The sequence below is a fragment of the Pongo pygmaeus genome, chromosome 19 (assembly GCF_028885625.2).
Source record: "Pongo pygmaeus isolate AG05252 chromosome 19, NHGRI_mPonPyg2-v2.0_pri, whole genome shotgun sequence".
In the NCBI taxonomy this organism is placed as follows: domain Eukaryota; kingdom Metazoa; phylum Chordata; class Mammalia; order Primates; family Hominidae; genus Pongo; species Pongo pygmaeus.
The window spans coordinates 69022527-69041568 of NC_072392.2; the positions used below are offsets into that span (position 1 = coordinate 69022527).

A 19042-nucleotide genomic window follows, 5' to 3' on the forward strand; every position below is an offset into this window, starting at 1 on the left:
TTGAAACCTGCAGCCATTTTTCTGGCAAATCCCAATTCCCACTCGTGAGGAGCCTCATTTCTTTAAGCAATGTGTTATTTCTCTTAGAGCAAGATATGTGTTCTTTTGCACACACAGGTACTATTGATGGAGGAGAATGCTGGAGAGGAGGGGGCTCAAAGACAGGAAGAGGAGACAGAAAGGGGATACTGCTAATTTCCAGGGAGAGGCCTCTCTGTACAGGGGAGCAGAGCACCAGATAGGGAGAAGGCATATGGCCCCCTCCCTTATTTCTAAGATGAGAAGTTCCCCTCAGGGTTTCCAGCCTGGAAGCTGCAAGCTCCAGGTCCCACACACTGCCCCACTGTGCACCTGCCACCAGGGAAACAGCCAAAGGTGAGGCAGGTGTTGCATCACAGTGTTAAGCCCTGGGATCAAATGTTAGGGGGCAGCAGTGGAAGAGGTCTGATCCCTCCTCCTGAGCAGCTCCTAATATCATTGGCCTGTCCAGCCAGGGAGGGAGGGGCGTCACAGAAACTGGCCTGGGGGTCAGTTAAGCCAAAGGAAGGAATCAGGAACAGCTGGAAGGACCAGAAAACAGGGGGAGTTTCCCCTATCTACATTCAAGGAGCCAAAGAGCAAACCAAAGCCTGCAGGAGGCGTCTTCAGGCTGAGAGGGGCTCCCAGAGGTTCCAGGACAGTGCAGGCTCACCATGCTGCCTTGCCTCGCCCTGCTTCTCCTGATGGAGCTGCCCGTGTGCACTGTGGCAGGTGATGGTGGAGAGGAACAGACACTCAGCACTGAAGCAGAGACCTGGATAACTGTGGCCTTGGAGGTACTTTTGGGGAGAGGCTCTGACAAGGGCAGGGGATAATCGGCAGTGCAGAGGCAGAAGATTCCCTGCATGGCTGCTGGGAGAGCAGGCAGCCTGCAAGGCAAGTTGTCTGACTCTCTACCCTGAGTAGATTCAAGGCAATGAGCCCTGGCCTGGCAGACCTCCGAAGTGCGTGTGTGTGTGTGTGTGTGTGTGTGTGTGTGTGTGTGTGTGTGTGTGTAAGAAATACTTATTTAACACACGGTATATTTCTGGCACTGTCTGAAATGCTTTATAAATATTAACTCAATCCTCCCATCAACCTCATGGGGAAGGTATCATGACTACCCCTCATTTCACAGATAAGGAAACTGAGGCACAGAGAAGTCAAGTAGTTTGTCCAAAGTTGCACAGCTTCAAAAGCACAACTACACACTTTGCCCAAGGTCTGATTCTGTGTATCTGTGCATCTGAGGAGCTTTTCCAGAATTTTCTTTCAAGGGGATCAACTTAAACAGGACACTATTTGGTCTCACATGTAGAAATGACCCAGCATCTGCACTACCCCCACTCCTGCCTGACAATCTGATTGAGGAGGCAAAGATCCTGACCTCAGGGGTTCCCTAATCAGACAAGGGACAGAGACCAATAGGCCAGAGACAAAGACGGGTAAATAAGAGGCCCGTGCTCAGGGAAGGCTTCCAGGGGGGCAGACAGGACAAGGCTGGGCCTGGCTCCTCCCATTCCCAGGATGGTAAGGACACTGGGGTGGCCTTGGCTAGCGGTCCTGGGCCATGGTGAGGTCCTTGGAGGCGCTTAGAAATGGAGCCACAGGAAGAGCCATCACGCGGATAGTCCTGCATGGTGGGTTTCCTTTCTGGTTTGTCTGAACCTGGAAGTGCGTGCAGTGAGGAGAAGGCAGCAGGGCTAGGAGTGTCTCCACTGACGCCTGCTGCTTTCTGGACATCAGTTTCCTTACCTGCAAAACGGAGGAGGGAAGTGACCCCCCAAGGCTCTTCTCCAGTTTTGATATGCTTCATAGAGTCAGCACCAAACATCAGGGTACCTGGTCTAGAGACAGAAGCCTTGCTGGGTGATGGGGCCTCACTACGCAGCCCCATGGGAAACGTTAAAAACTTCAACTAGTGCTGCTGGACCGCCTCCCAAAAGCACCTCATCCTGCAGCTGGGTCTAATCCTTATTCTCCTTTCACTCTCCTTTAATATCATGTCCCTCTGCTTCCCAAAATACAGGGCTTGGAATATGGGAGGAGAGACTGGGTTAGAAGTCAGGAAGAACTTACAAATGCTGTGGGATGCTAAGCATAATATAAGTGAGGGCCGGCTGTGGAGTCTCATGCCTGTAATCCCAGCACTTTGGAAGGCAGAGGCAGAAGGACTGCTGGAGGCCAGGAGTTCAAGATCAGCCTGGGCAACATAGAAAGACCCCATCTCTACAAAACATAACAAAATTTGCCAGGCATGATGATGCACATCTGTGGCCCCAGCTACTCAAAAGGCTGAGGGGGTAGGATCACTGGGGCCCGGGAAGTTGAGGCTGCAGTGAGTCATGCTTGTGCCTCTGCACTCCAACCTGGGCAACAGAGTGAGCCCCTGTCTCAAAAAAAAAAATGAGGTAACAGGAATGGGGCATGATCGCATCATTTACCTCCCTTGCTCTCGGGGCTCCCCCAACCTGTAGTCATCCCTGGAGTTAGGGATTTGGGTTAAATGGATATGGAGGGCTCTGGGTAGGGGCAGGAGTCCTTTCAGAGTGAATGAGAACCAATGTCTCTGAATGCCCCCCCACCAGGCACAGAAACCCAGTGGGGGAGAAAGGTCAGTCCTATTGAATTCATAAGTGGCCATTCTCTCCAGCTTGCACCTGAAGGCTGCCTCTTACCAAGGCAAAGTGGTTTTCATGAGCTTTTCAGAAATGGGTCCAAATCTCCAAAGAGACTTTTCCAGTTCTTGGCCAGGCTGGGTGACTCCAGCTCAAGATAGCTGCCCCAGCCACTGACGTCCTGGTTGGGTGGGAGGGAAGCAGATGGGAAGTGAGTGAATTAGTCCAAGGCTTAGAAAACAATCCATTCCTGATCCTGAAAGGTGCGACAACACAAGTTGTGAGAGACAAGAGGGTTTACATCGTCCCTAGCCAGGTCCTTGCTGGTCCCAGGAGCTCCAGTGCTACCCCTAGGGAAACTGGGGATGGAAGAAAGAGCCTCTGATCCAAGCCCAGCTCCCAGCCTCCTGGCAGGCGGCTCGCATTACTCTAGGGCTCTGTCTATCTTTAGCTTTCCTGGAAAAGGGGACTCCAGCCCCTTCCCTATTCCCAGACTCTCAGGGAAAGGACTCCTCATTCGGCATTCTGTGTCCCATGTGTGCTGGGCTCCTATGTGTGCAAGGCTCAGTGCCAGGAACTGGGGATACAGACATGTGAAGACAGTCTAATGAATGTCACCCACTGTCACTCTCTCAACTAGGGAGCAACTCTCCCTTTCAGCAGAACTGAGCAAGCCCCAGTTCAGAAGTTCAGGTTAAGGTCGGAGAGGGAGAAGGCTTTGGCCAAGGTCACAGAGGCTAATGAAGAATGAGAATGTCAATCCATAGTCCTTGGTTGAGGACGCCATCAGCACAAGGATTAAAATGTCTTTGCCCAGAGTAATAGCCTCCACCCCTAGACCACATGCCATTTCCTTCCGGGAGGCCCAGGCTCTAAGGCAAGGGAAATCTGGGACAATGGGGGAAGTGCCTGGGGAAGAGAGGTGAGTGGGCATTAGAGTGGGGATAGGGAGGGGAAGCAGTCCTGCCTTGCCTCCTGGGGACCCACCGTGAGTTCACTGGCTGTCCTCTCCTGTCTATGTTGGAGACACTTCCCAAGATAGAGCAGAACCAGTACTGTGAAGTCAGACTTTGAATCTTGGCTCAGCCTCTTCCTGTGTGACCTTGGACAAGTCACTTAACCTCCTTACATCTCAGTTTCTCCATCTGTAAAATGCAGGGGCCGGGGGCAATCATAGTTTCTACTAGTTATGGTGGTTGTGAAGATTAAACGAGATTATGACTGCAGTGTTTCAGACCAGCCTTTGAGCCTGAGTTCAACTTCTGGTTCCACCTCTCACTTCCCAGCTGGGTGACCTTGGACAATTCTTTCTTTTTGAAATGGAGTCTCGCTCTGTCACCTAGGCTGGAGTGCAGGGGCAGGATCTTGGCTCACTGCAGCCTCTGCCTCCCAGGTTCAAGCAATTCTCCTGCCTCAGCCTCCTGAGTAGCTGGGATTACAGGTGTCTACCACCACGCCCAGCTAATTTTTGTATTTTTATTAGAGACAGGGTTTCACCATGTTGGCCAGGCTGGTCTCGAACTCCTGACCTCAAGCGACCCACCCATCTCGGCCTCTCAGAGTGCTGTGATTACAGGTGTGAGCCACTGCGCCCAGCTGAACAATTCTTTAACCTGTGTCTCAGTGTTTTCATGTGTAAAATGACAGTAACAGTACTTAGGGTACTGTTTTCCTGGTGTTTTGGTGAGGTTTAAATTAGTTACTAAAGTGCTCAGAACATAGTAGGTGAAATGTTAGCTATTATTACGAGGATGTGCAGCACTGTGTAAAATATGCAGAAGTGCCCAGTGCCAGTGCACAGCGAGTCTCTGCTGACCACCAGCTGTCACTCCTGAGATTGCCATTGCCCAGGCTGGCCTCGCCGTCTGCTGGACAACCTCCCAACTCTAACACTAACTCTCTGCTTCTTCAGGAAGGCGCTGGCCCCAGCATTCAGCTCCAGCTGCAGGAAGTGAAGACGGGCAAGCCAAGCCAGTTCTTTGGGCTGATGGGGAAGCGAGTGGGAGGTGAGTGACAATGACAATGGAGCCCAGCAAGCAGGGGTTCTGAGTGGGTTCTGCAACATAAAGCAGAGGCCCTAAGTCAAAGCCTAGGAACTGGGGTCAGGTACTCCAGTCCAGTAGGGGTCGCTCAGATGAGGTGGCACAGACTGTCCATAGAAACTATCATCCAGGCCGGGGGGCAGTGGCTCATGTCTGTAATCCCAGCACTTTGGCAGGCCGAGGTGGGTAAATCACTTAAGGTCAGGAGTTTGAGACCAGCCTGGCCAACATGGTGAAACCCCATCTCTATTAAAAATACAAAAATTAGACAAACATGGTGGCACATGCCTGTAATCCCAGCTACTCAGGAGGCTGAGGCAGTAGAATCGCTTGAACCCGGGAGGCAGAGGTTGCAGTGAGCCAAGATCACGCCACTACACTCCAGCCTGGGCGACAAAGCGAGACCCCATCTCAAAAAAAGAAATTAGCATCCAACCAGGACACTTTGGAGAGTGTTAGTAATTACGCCAGGCAACAGGTGTAAACCAGGCTGTTCCCAACAATGGGGAGCACGGTCACCTGCAGGGTGGGGGCACAGGCTCTGCACCCTGGGTGGTGCCTTCCATGCTCTGGATGACTCTGGGGAGTGGCAGTGAAGCTAGAGACCAGTCTGGATGTGGGCAAAGCCACAAGCCAAGCTTTCTAGTCAATTTTCTTTGGCTGAAACAAAATTACTAACTTAAACCCGTGTTCCCTGAAGACACTTTCAACTCAGGAGTCCTGTCCTCGGGGGACCAGGAGAAAATACTCTGCACACAGAGCAGTTTTCTCTCATTGTCAATATTATATTTTTTAAGTGGTAATGCTCCATGTTGGCTTGGTGTGAAAAAACTGGCACTTTTACACTGTCTATTTGGAGGACACGTTGGCAATCTCCAGGCAAGTTGGAAATGTGCTTACCTTTCTGACCCAGAGTCTCGCTTCTCAGGCAGCCATGCTGTTGCTACATGAGCCCTGAGGGTGTTCTGCCAACATGCTTGTAATAGCAAGAATTCGGAAATAACATAAACACCATCAATCAGGGAATGGTCAAAATCTATTAGGCATATCCTTAACCCTTGTGGCCATTAAGAGAATGAGGCAGACCCATAGAAAGATACGGAAAGATCTCCAAGATACATGGTTAAGTGGGAAAAAGCATGTTACAGATCAATATTCACGAGGAGCCTACTTGTTTTTAAAAAACGACATACACACAGATATGCAAATGCATGGGGAAAGTTCTAGAAGGATAAATATCAAACTGTAAACAGTGGTTACTTCAAGGACAGGAAGTGGAGATGAGGGGGAGAAAGGGAAGAGAGACTTTAAATTTTACTTGTACAAACCTTTTCAAAATAGTGGATGTATTCAAGGACTGCTTTTGTAATAAAAAAAAAATACACATATAAAAATAGAGAAAACCAACCTGTGACCAAGCACTTTTGGCCTTAGTTTCCTCTTCTACAAAATGAGTTTTGAACTGAGCCATTTCAAACTTCTTTTTTTTTTTGAGAGTCTCACACTGTCACCCAGGCTGGAGTGCAATGGTGCGATCTCAGCTCACTACAACCTCCGCCTCCTGGGTTCAAGCAATTCTCCTGCCTCAGCCTCCCAAGTAGGTGAGATTACAGGCACCTGCCACCATGCCTGGCTAATTTTTTGTATTTTTAGTAGAGATGGGGTTTCACTACGTTGGCCGGGCTGGTCTCGAATTCCTGAGCTTGTGATCCGCCCACCTCGGTCTCCCAAAGTGCTGGGATTACAGGTGTGAGCCAACGTGCCTGGCCCATTTCAAACTTCTTTTCCAAATCCAACAACCCATGAAGAATGGGGGATGGGAATGTCAGAGAAAATACTTCTTGAGCACCTACTATGAGGCTGAGGCGGGAAGATCATGAGGTCAGGAGATCGAGACCATCCTGGCTAATGCGGTGAAATCCCATCTCTACTAAAAATACAAAAAAATTAGCCGGGCATGGTGGCGGGCGCCCGTAGTCCCAGCTACTCAGGAGGCTGAGGCAGGAGAATGGCGTGAACCCGGGAGGCGGAGCTTGCAGTGAGCCGAGATTGCACCACTGCACTCCAGCCTGGGCGACAGAGTGAGACTCTCAAAAAAAAAAAAAAAAAAGATTAAATTTCCACAATAATATCCCCCTTATCACAAGCGGGGAAACCAAGGCTCAGATAGGTTAAGCACTTTTCCCAAGGATGCCCACCCGGCTGGCACCAGGTGCCAGTGACCCCAAAGTCTGTGCACTTCCAGCCACTCCACACCGCCCCCAACCAGCACACTCCTACTGCCACAGAGGATAACCGGGGATGACTAGAATTCTACTGAAGACCCACCAATGCACCAACCCTCAAAGAACTGGAGCCTTTCCCACCTCACCAAGCCCCCAGGGAAGCAGTGCAGTCCGCAGTCCTCATTCCTTCTTTCTCCTTCCCCCAGGAAGACTTCTGATCCAGCCAAGGAGAAAAAAAGGTAAGTATTGCCCAAACCTGCCCTCAACATGCCCCCTGGGGAGGGTTGAGTTGTCCTCAGCACAAACAAACCAGGTGGGTGAGGGGAGATGCTCTGGCCAGGGGCAGGCCAGGCTGGTATTGCTGTGCAGAGGTGGGGCCAGTGTGGTTTGGCCATGCTAGGCTTTCTGGTTGTTTCCTTAAGAGGGGTGGTCCTAAGGAGCGGCTGCAGGGATAGGAATAGACAGTGATGGATCTAGTTCAACCAGTGTTTCAAAATTACCTTAGGTCTAAAGCCTGGAATTAGGAAAAAAAAAAAAAAGTCAACCACTAGAGATAAGAGTGCTTAAAGTTTCAAACCATGGCACCCAGATGATCTTAAAAGTGCAAATCTGGGCCAGGCAGTGGCTCATGCCTGTAATCTCAGCACTTTGGGAGGCCAAGACAGCCAGATCACTTGAGGTCAGGAGTTCGAGACCAGCCTGGCCAACATGGCAACTAAAAATACAAAATACAACTAAAAATGCAAACATTAGCCCGGTGTAGTGGCAGGTGCCTGTGGTCCCAGCTACTTCGGAAGCTGAAGCTGGAGAATCACTTGAACCCAGGAGGCGGGGGTTGCAGTGAGCCAAGTCCAGGCCGGGTGACAGAGGGAGACTCTGTCTCAAAAAAAAAAATACAAATCTAAGAAGCCACTACTCTGCTTAAATCTTTCAGCGAAAAGGGAAAAACAAAATCAAAAGAAAATAAAGCAACTGGCCGGGTGGGTGTGATGGCTCACGCCTGTAATCCCAGCATTTTGGGAAGCTGAGGCGGGTAATCACCTGAGATCAGGAGTTCGAGACCAGCCTGGCCAACGTGGTGAAACCCTTTCTCTACTAAAAATATCAAAATTAGCCCGGCATGGTGGCAGGTGCCTGTAATCCCAGCTACTTGGGAGGCTGAGGCAGGAGAATGGCTTGAACCTGGGAGGCAGAGGTTGCAGTGAGCCGAGATCACGCCACTGCATTCCAGCCTGGGCGACAAGAGCGAGACTCCATCTCAAAAAAAAAAGAAAGAAAGAAAAGAAAAGAAAAAAAAAGAAACCAACCTGTACCCTCCATTCCCTCAGTGCTCTCAGGACCAAGTCTAGTCCCGTAATGTGACTCACCGCATCCTTCAGGCCTGCCTCACTGACTTGACTCCTAGCCCCATCCTAACCAGCTCTCCTTCCCTGACTGCCTACCCTACACAGAGGTTGTCTCCGTGGCCTAGTGCGACCCTGTTCCTGGCACACTGTACCACACTGTCTTGCTGGGTCACATGGCTGGCTGGTGTCCCCAGACTGGAAGCCCCCCAACACACAGGCATCAGGTCTGCTGTCACCTCTGTATCTGTATCTCCAGTTCCCAGCAGTTTCTGCCTGTTAGAAGCACCACTAGGTGTTTGTGAAGGGAGAGCAGAGGGAGAATGGAGGAAGGGGAGAAGGGAATCAATGAATGAATCAGTGAATAAATTAATCAGTCCATGGTGTTTCCTCGCCTCTCGGGATGACAGAGAAATGATTCCATTTGCAAGGCCCCAGCCCTGGCCCTGGCCCTGCCCTTCCCTAGTTCCCAAGACAGCCTACCTCTGCTGCCTCTCTCTTCTCTACCACTTCTCTCTCCCACTGCCAGTGTATCAGCTGCAACACACGTTCCAGGGCCTCCTGGGCAAGAGAAGCCTGTCCACAGAAGGTAGGCAAGGGGTGCTGGTGGTTGCAAGGGCATCATGGGAAAATGGCCAGACATTTTGCTGCCAGTCTCCAAGGTGGGGGCTGGGCAGCTAGACAGACAGGCTCCCCACAAGCCGTCATGGGGAGGCCCCCAGGGGAGGCAGTCGAGTGCAAGGAGGTGGTCCCTTTGATGATCCAAGACTGAAATTGCTGTGGCCCAGAAGCTGCACCCTCCCCACCCATGACACACCCAGGCGCACTCTGCCCTGCCCCCACCCCTGCCCCTCAGGGCCAGCTGAAACCACAGGGACTGATGCCTAGTTTTCCAGACCTTGGAACATCCCCTACTCCCTCACTGTTTGCAAAGCTCTAATCGTTGATCATTACACTAATCATTGATCATTAGAGGGTCATGCCTTTAGTCTTCAGAGATTTTCTGCCTTCAACAACTGTAAATAAGTGCAGATCACTCTGGGAGGAATAACACCACAAGCAGTTATCAGTTCACACCTTCTAGAAGAGGCCACGCCCCCAAATGGTTCCAGGGGACCAGGCATGAAAGTAGGTAAATCAATCAGGTTGGCGAAAGGTCACAGCTCAAGTGAGCGGGCAGTGGGCGCCCCGGCAGGTCACAGACACTGAGCTCCAGTCTGCCTTCCCTAGTGCCTAACCTCCTCCACCGGAGCTGCAGACTTCTGGACCCCTCGCCTCCCTAGCACCCCTGAAAGAACACCTGCTCGACTCATTCCATTCAATAGCCATGGAAGTCACCTCAATAACGAATAGAGATGAATGTTCCTCCACGCATGGTGTGGGCAGGAGTATTAGGAGTCAGTCATCATTTTTCAGAGATGGAAAGCTACTGGCCCATAGTCACACAGTGAGCCGATAACAGAGCCAGGACTAAACTGTGTCTCCTGCTTCCTAGTCCATGTCACCTGCCATGTTCCCAGGACTCTTGGATAGCCTTCCCCACCTCTAAAGAGGGTAACTGAGGGTGGGCTCCATCCATGCTCCGGAGGCATTAGCAATTGAATAATGGAAGATATGACAGATGAGCCTATAATTCCATTGCCCTAGGTATCTCCAGACAGGAGAGAGGGGTTAGGAAGATGAAGGCCTTCAATGCAACTAGGGAAGACTTCTAAGGGTGGAGGAGCCAGAAAAGACCCCTCCCACTAACCATGGTTCATATACCAAACTCTCCCCAGGCAGAGAGGATGAGGCCCAAGGTTCAGAGTAAAAGCCCCCACCGCAGACTTCCCAGAGGACATGGTGCCAGTTCTTCCTACCTGGATGTCACAGCTGACAAGCCGGCAGGCCAACTCTCTTCTCTGTGTCTCCTGTCCTCATCGCTGGCACTTCACACAAGGCCCACACTGAACCCACTGGGCTTCTTTCTGGACTCTCGGTGTCAGGCAGCAGTCCTGCATAAATGCACAGCTTCGCCGTTGCAAGCTGCATTGACTGCCCTCCCTCACACTCAGAGCTGGCATCTCACTGCACAGCAGTGAGACTCACACACTCTGTATCCTGTGCCTAGCACACAGCAGGCGCTCAATAAATGAGTGACCAGTGAATGGCTCCTTCTCTGGTGCACAGCAGAGGGCAGGAATGGCCTGGGCTCTGTAGCCTGTTCAGTGGCCTCACTGATATGTCAACAGGCCAAGAGCCTTTTTGCAGAATCACAGAGACATACTGAACAGCCCTGGTCCTGCCCCCAGGTGGGAAAACAGGCTTGGGACACAGGTAAGGATGACAGAAACAGGAAAGAGACCACGATGGGATGGGAAGGTATTGCAGGCATTTTGGAAGGGAAGGGATTTGAAAACAAGGGGTCTTTCTTCCCTTTAGGGTCCTCTGAAGCCCCAGCCTGAAAGAAGACACCCTCTCCCTACTCACAGACATGATATCAAGAGCTCAAATCCATGTGTCTCCTGACTCGGAGAACAGGGTCCCAGCTTATTCGATTGTCTTGTATAAGGTGACCCTTCAACTAACTGCCTTGTGGTTAAGACACAGTCCCATTCTTGAGCACCTTAGAAGAGCAAAACAGCTCCCAACCTCAGGGAGCCCCAGACTGAGAAGGCAACTGTCCCTGCACTAGCAGTTTATAGGCAGGTGGGACACAGAGGACCCCTTAGAAAGCAGCATGAGCCAGCATGAAATCCTGGAGGCAAACCTAGGTCCTAAATGTGGAGGTGCTGAACCAAAGAATGCACTGGGAATTGTGTGTGGGTCCAGCAGTAAAGGAGGCTCATTAATCCACTAGGCTACAAAGCATTTAGCTTCTGTGTCCCTCTCTCCAAAATAAAGAAAACAGGTTAGGAGTTTTTCTGGGTGTTTGATTCTTTACAGGCAGGTGGGGGGGAGCTGGGAGCTGGGCTATGTTTAAAAGGAAGGGGGCCGGGCACGGTGGCTCACGCCTGTAGTCCCAGCACTCTGGGAGGCTGAGGCAGGCAGATCACGAGGTCAGGAGTTCCAGATCTGCCTGGCCAACATAGTGAAACCCCATCTCTACTAAATATATAAAAATTAGCTGGGCATGGTGGCATGCACCTGTAGTCCCAGCTACTTGGGAGGCTGAGGCAGAAGAATCGCTTGAACCTGGGAGGTGGGTGTTGTAAGCCAAGATTGCACCACTGCACTCCAGCCTGGACAACAGAGTGAGACTCTTAAAAAAAAAAAAAAAAAAAAAAAGGACGAGGAAGCAGGCGTGCTGGTACAGAGGGCAGGACCCTCCTGTGGGTGCCAGAAAAGGCTTTAGAGACAACGAAGGTGGCTGCAAGGAAGAGTCCTTGCACTTGCACTTAACCTGTAGTGAGGTAGTCTCTCTCCCAAGACTCACTATTCACTGTGAGCCCCTAACAAACCCCAGGGCCCCGTTTTCTCCATCTTCACACCTTACCATCATGTCCAGCAATGAATATGGGAGTGGGGGCCAGTGCAAGCCTCCTCCTTGGAACTCTGACACTGCTGCAGAATTTTCCAGTTAATGTACTTCCCATCTCACCCACTCCTAACCTCCTAACCCACCAGGCATCCCAGGTGCCTGCCCCACCCCACCCAGCCACCGGTGAGGTGCCAAGAGGTGGTTCACTGCAATAACCCAACTCAAAGCACCAGCAAAGAGGGCTGAAGATCTCATTCTTGTGTTTGAAGTCGGGGACATTTAGGACAAAAGTGAACTCACCAAATAGTTTCATCTATGTGCCAGCATTTCACTAGGAACTCCGATGGGACTGGGGATATGAATGAAGTGTGACATTGGAATTTGCCCTTGAAGACCTCACAGTATTATAGGAGAGCCAAGATGTACTAACGGACGCAAATTCCGCCTTCTGCTCCCCAGTCCTATCTTTCTCAAGCTCACCACGTTCACTCTTGCTTCTGGCTTCTGCACATGCCATTCTTTCCATCCTGGTGAGTGAATTCTTTGCCAAGATCCATTTCTCTGTAAAGGTTTTCCAGCCCAGGAAACACTCGTCCATTCCCTCCTTGGCATTCCCGAAATGCCTTACAAGTTCTTTCATTCAGCACTTCCTCTATGTTACAATGTTGATGTTATAATTAATGATTTACCTCCCCTGCAGAACAGGGTTTCTGAAGAACACAGACCACATCTTATTATCTTTGCGCCCTCAGCGCCAACAATAGTGCTTGGCACATGAGAGGTCCCTGGAGAGCATTGTGACGGACTCACATTTCCTGTCCTCAAGGAGTCTGTCTCTAGAGAGCCAAACTTAATACAAGTAACTGAAATAAATTGTAGCAGCTGCTATTTACTGAACACGTCCCATAGTTCTCACTCAACCTGTCCATACACTGAACTGTTGATCCACTGCCGCAAAGCTACTCACCATCTTCTGCAACTCTACAAACGGCACCTCCACGTACCCAGCTACAAACCTGGGAGTTCCCCTCAATTCCTCAAACCTAACTCATTATCCCCTAGCTGATGACCCTTCCACAATCTATCTTGAGTCCACCTACTTCTTGCCATCTTGTCACTGTTGGTAACAGCCACTCTCCTCCCTTGTCTTGGAGGGCAGTAGCCTCCTGGCAGACCTCCTTGCTTTCCACCCTCCTGCCAGCCAGCCACCCCCAGCCTTTGTCCACCGGAGAGTGACCTTTTAAAATGGGAAAAAGGATCGCGTCCATTCCTTGTCGGCCACAGTCCAACGGTGTCCTAGCATACACTTGACATTCTTGCAGAAACCTCCAGGGCCCTGTGCTCTACAGTCCCTCTCCTCTGTGTTGTCACACTCGCCACCAGGCTCTCTCAGACACACACACCAAATGCTGGCCTGCTCTGGGATCTGGACACTGCCCCAGTCCCTCTACTCCATATTGCCCCCACCCTGCTAACTCATCTTTCAGCTCTCAGGATAAAGGTCCTTTTTTAGACAGGGCTTACCACTGGTTCCCCAGACTCAACTAATTCCCACCTTAGATGGTGGGCAGAACAGAACTTGTTTACTGACTACATGAATGAATATATGGCAGGCACTGCAAGAGAATTTTCCACAATTTTATCCCCATTCTGCCAATGTGGATAAGCCACTTGCTTGAAGTTACAAAGGAAATGACAGCCAGGATTTAGGCTACGGTGGCTTGACTTCACATGCATCAACCCCCACACTTGGTCTATGCCATGATAGTTCAGACAAGTCTCAAGCAGAATTAGGGGCCTATTTGGGTGGGAAAGAAACATTTCCAAAAGCCCTACCCCAGGACACCAGTCCAAGAGGCTCCTTCCAGATCAAATCATTTTAGGAAATGTTACATCCTGTGTCTTCTTGGAAAACTCCAACACCCATTAGCCTACTGAAGGTTTTGGGAAATCTTCAAGTCAAGAAACATACTGGTATTATCTTTATTTTTTGAGACAGGGTCTTGCTCTGTCACCCAGGCTGGAGCACACTGGTGGGATCTCAGCTGACCACAGCCTTGACTTCCTGGGCTCAGGTGATCCTCCTACCTCAGCCTCCCGAGTAGCTGGCACTATGGGTGCACACCACCACGCCCAGCTAATTTTTTTGTAGAGATTGGGTCTCCCTATGTTGCCCAGGCTGGTCTCGAACTCCTGGGCTCAAGTGATCCTCCCACCATGCCTGGCCTGATACTAACTTTGGAAACACTCTGTGTTTTCCAAATTTATTTGACCACAGAACTTTTTGCCTATACTTTGACATTTAATGGAACACACTTCATGGAACGTTGAAGTGGAGGCTTTCTCAGTAAATACAAGAAAGGGAATAACAGACTAATCCTGTTGCACATTGAGGTTATGTGTAAGGGAATGATGAAAGCTATGTAGGTTGAGTCAGCTTACGGAAAGACTTGAAAGCCAGGATAAACATGAACTTAATCCATTGAGCAATGAGAAGCCACATGAATTCTGGAGCAGGCAGGTGATGAGCAGTATCTCGACAGCAGAAGGCGGCTGGGTGCAGCGGCTCATGCCTGTAATCCCAACACTTCGCGAGGCCGAGGCAGGCTGATTGCTAGGCTGATTGCTTGAGCTCCGCTTGAACCAGCCTGGGCAACACGGCGAAACCTTGTCTCTACTGAAAATACAAAAAGTTAGCTGGGCGTGGTAGTGCACGCCTGTGGTCTCAACTACTCTGAAGGTTGAGGTGGGAGGATAGCTGGAGCCTGGGAAGGTGACGCAGCAGTGAGCCGTGATCGCACCACTGCACTCCAGCCTGGGTGACAGAAGGAGACCCTGTCTCATCAATCAATCAATCAATCCATACATACATACACACATACATACACACAGAAGGATATTCTTCAGTTTTCCTGATCCACTTAAGGAGGTGGCTAAGAACTCCAAGGCCAGCCAGTTATCTCAGAAGCAATTTGACTGACAGTGAAGACACGATAAATAACCAAACGAGGTGAACTGACTGAGGCTGCCATTTACACAGAACATAAACAGTGTCCCCTGGAATTGCACAAGGTGGTAGCCTTCCTCTAGGCACATCTGGCTTCCAATCAACCTACAGGGCAAACTGAATTCCAGCCCTTTAGTTTCCGAAGTCCCCTTGTTTCACTTCTCGATTGCCATGTATCAAACCATTCCAAAACGTGTGGTTAAAACAGTATTCTCATAATTCTCTGGGTTAACAGGACTCAGCTAGATGTCTTTAGTGTCATGTGGTATCAGCAAGGGCCACTCGTGAGGGTGCATTCAGCTGGGAGTCTGGCGGGGTTGAAACCTTCAAGAGACACAAGTCTGGGCTTTTAGTGCTGTGACTACAGCACCTTGGTTCTCCTATGCATCATCTCTCACCATTCAGTAATTTAGCCCAAGCTTCTCGTTTGGAAACATGTCAGCTCATTTTCAAGAGCAAAAGTGGAAGCTGCCAAAATATCACTTCCATATCCGATTAGTCAAAACAAGTCACAAGTTCAGCCCACGCTGAGGAAAAAAATAGACCTTATTGGAAGTAGCACGTGCACAGAGGATGAGAGCAACTGTTGGTGGCCATCTTTGGAGATGATCTACCACACCTCTAAATTTGTGAGATAAGAGTGTAGGTTTCTGATAAGTTTGGAATTGAATGTATGGTAAGCTGTTTCCAGAAACAAATGCCCAGTTAAGAACAAAGACTGGTTTCTTGGAATGAACATGACTTGTCGAGGGTAAAGATGTTTATATCTCACATGGAACATTGTGAGGAGCCATGGAGCCAGAGTTGTGCAATAGTACAGGTTATTTTCTCCATTCTTGGGCACAAGTAAACAAATCCCCAAACCCCCAAATGGTAACAACATGACCTGGACTTAAAGGTATTGCACAAGAGGTTAGGGGCAAACTGATGTTTTGGCACCAGGGACATTTCTCATCGCTGGGCAATCCTTTGTTTCCTTCTTGGTTACATTCATTGGGATTTTGTTGCAGATACCACACAGGAAGAAGGCTATTAAACTGCCCCTATCAGCAGGAAACAGTCTGGAGGAGGCAGTCACACATAATTTTGTGGAAGAAAGTGCTGAGACAAAACCAGCTGAGGTCTGATTCCATGATCCCAATGAACAGCAAAGGGTGGCTTCTAGAAGTCCTAGCACACATCACATACTATCATTCAGCAAAGTAGTTTTCATATTTTATTCTCATGACATTCAACACTTTGATATGCTGTACATATGTGCACCTGTGAGACACAAGAGGTAGAGGAAACTAATGCTGAGAGCCTCAGTGAGCCAGGCCTTCTCCCTGCTGCCATTCTTTTCACTTGATGGGACTGGTTATTTGAGCTTGAGCACACTAACCTAGCTGAGGGTTGTGTGGTAAAAGGATTCCTGCTGTCTCACTGGGGCTTTTTCTCAAACCAGGGTTTCTTAACTCCATGTCCAAGAATGGACTTCAACGGCACAATTTCCTCAACTATAGACAAATGTGTGCATATTTACAAGGGTGATTTTTAAAAATCCAGTGCTTTAATTAGAGTCTCAAGGACAGAAGAAAAAAGTGGTAAAAGGATCATGGCTGAGCTGTGCTGCTTGATCCTGGTGCAGCTCGTGAGACTTTGTTTTGACCCACCCCACCTAGAACTATAGGGACAAATCAGTACAAATCAAAGTTGAGGACAAGTCAAAAGCATCACCTTGTCATTTAAAGGTTATACCACACTGTTAAAAGTTACTTGGCTGGGCGCGGTGGCTCCTGCCTATAATCCCAGCACTTTGGGAGGCTGAGGTGAGTGGATCACCTGAGGTCAGGAGTTCAAGACCAGCCTAGCCAACAGGGCAAAACCTCATCTCTACTAAAAATACAAAAATCAGCCAGGCGAGGTGGTGGGCACCTGTAATCCCAGCTACTTGGGAGGCTGAGGCAGGAGAATCGCTTGAACCCGGGAGGCAGAGGTTGCAATGAGCCGAGATCACGCCACTGCACTACAGCATAGATGACAGAGTGAGACGTCATCTTAAAAAAAAAAAAAAAAAAAAAATGGCTGGGTGCGATTGCTCATGCCTGTAATCCCAGCACTTTGGGAGGCTGAGGCGGGTGGATCACGAGGGCAGGAGATCCGAGATCATCCTGGCTAACATGGTGAAACCTCGTTCTACTAAAAATACAAAAAATTAGCCGGGCGTGGTGGTGGGCACCTGTAGCCCCAGCTACTCGGGAGACTGAGGCAGAAGAATGGCGTGAACCCAGGAGGCGGAGCTTGCAGTGAGCCAAGATCGCACCACTGCACTCCAGCCTGGGCGACAGAACGAAACTCCATCTCAAAAAAAAATATTACTTAATATGACTCACTATCCCCAGATAAGAAATGGGAAAATAGCATGGAAGCATCAGGTGACCAGACCTCATAACAATGCCAGAAGTATGGGATTTGGACTCAGGGAAGCAAGGCTCTCTCATTCTATTGCTATAACACAGCAGCAAGACCGCTATGAGCCTCAATTTTTCATCTGGAAGAAGACTATAATATCCACCTTACTGTGCTGTGGAGAGGAATGAAGAAAACCATGAAAGTAAAGGGACAGTGCTTACTAAACAGTTTATTCCTAAATCAGAAACAATGCCAGAATGAGGCACATCTTTTGCTTCCTGGTTTAGCTCTGTAGCCCCCTAAAGTTGCTGCTTCTAAAGCCAACTAACATCAATCAATTCTGTTTTTTGTTTTTGAGACAGGGTCTCACTCTGTCACCTAGGCTGCAGTGCAGTGGCATCATCTTGGCTCACTGCAACTTCTACCTCCCAGGTTCAGACGATTCTCGTGCCTCAGCCTCCCAAGTAGCTGAGACTACAGGCATGTGCCCACGTCCAATTTTTCTATTTTTTGTAGAGCTGGGGTTTCATCATGCTGCCCAGGCTAGTCTCGAATTCCTAGACTGAAGCGATCTGCCCACCTTGGCCTCCCAAAGTGCTGAAATTACAGACTATTACAGAGCTATCATGGCTGGCTTAAAAATCAGTCCTTTTTACTGTAATGAGTTAATTTGGTTAATAATTAAAAAATAATAAGAAAAAATATAAAAAGAAAATCAATCCTTTTGCCTGAAAGTTTTCACCAGTTTCATTATTATCCTTGTAATGGAAGCCATCAGAAACAAAGAAATCCAACTAGAAGGGAGAGGATGATTCATCATTAAGGAATCAAAAACAGTGGAAGCAAACAGTAGAGCGGAGGGTCGGGCTATCAATGTAGACAGACCAGAATTGAAGTTTCTGGCTTTGCTGCTCACCTCCACCTTGGATTCCAGGTCTCCTTTGGCAAACCAGTGTATGCATCTACTGTACAGGGCTAGTATGAGGGTCAAATGAGGCAGTATGAAGGTACAGTGACAACCATATGGGAAGCAACCAGCCCATGCTATGGCTCTCTTCCTCCAGAAATAGAGTAGATACTTCCATTGAGCAGGTTTCAGGAACAATTTCAGACTTTTGCTCTTCGAATAAAGGAGCTTAAGCAGCTAAGCTTCTGTTATGCAGATAAGAGGAAGTTAAAAGCTAGGTGCAGAGGCTCACGGCTGTAATCCCAGCACTTTGGGAGGATGAGGTGGGTGATCACTTGAGGTCAAGAGTTTGAGACTGGCCTGGCCAACATGGCAAAACCCTGTCTCTACTAAACATACAAGAATTAGCCAGGTGGCCTGCACCTGTAATCCCAGCTACTTGGGAGGCTGAGGCAGGAGAATCACCGGAATCCAGGATGCGGACGTTGCAGTGAGCTGAGATCATGCCACTGCATTCTGGCCTGGATGATAGAGTGAGACTCTGTCTTTAAAAAAAAAAAAAAAAAAGGGTTGGGTGCAGTGGCTCACGCCTGTAATCCCAGCACTTTGGGAGACCAAGGTGAGTGGATCACCTGAGGTCAGGAGTTCGAGATCAGCCTGGCCAACATGACGAAACCCTGTCTCTACTAAAAATACAAAAATTAGCTGGGCATGGTGACAGGCACCTGTAATCCCAGCTACTCAGAAGGCTGAGACAGAAGAACCACTTGAACCCGGGAGGCGGAGTTTGTGAGCCAAGATCACGCCACTGCACTCCAACCTGGGCGACAGAGCCAAACTCCAACTCAAAAAAAAAAAAAGAGGGAGTGAAATGGGATAGTCTCACTCAAACTTGCCAAGGGAAGTGAAACTCTGTTCCCACACCTGTGGTGGTTTAAATGAGATAATAAATCCTTTTATTTTTCAGTGAGTAAAGTGGGATGGCAAAGCGAGTGGAGACCTGGGATCAGGACTGTGCAAAAAACTTCAGC

The 19042-nt window shown here is 49.3% G+C and overlaps 1 protein-coding gene across 5 annotated transcripts; it reads left to right on the forward strand.

The window, feature by feature from the left end:
• Window positions 1-641: 641 nt before the first annotated feature.
• On the forward strand, window positions 642-10393 carry TAC4 (tachykinin precursor 4). 5 transcript variants are annotated; one of them, XM_054457971.1, is made up of 5 exons: window positions 642-815; window positions 4549-4642; window positions 7110-7142; window positions 8776-8835; window positions 10025-10393. In XM_054457971.1, exons 1-5 carry the CDS (start codon window positions 693-695, stop codon window positions 10054-10056), a joined length of 342 nt encoding a protein of 113 aa, XP_054313946.1. In that variant the 5' UTR covers window positions 642-692; the 3' UTR covers window positions 10057-10393. The 5 variants fall into 5 exon arrangements, with proteins under 5 accessions (XP_054313946.1, XP_054313947.1, XP_054313949.1 ...); XM_054457972.1 differs by having other exon boundaries at window positions 693-803; window positions 10025-10056; XM_054457974.1 differs by lacking the exon at window positions 8776-8835 and having other exon boundaries at window positions 693-803; window positions 10025-10056.
• Window positions 10394-19042: the final 8649 nt, after the last annotated feature.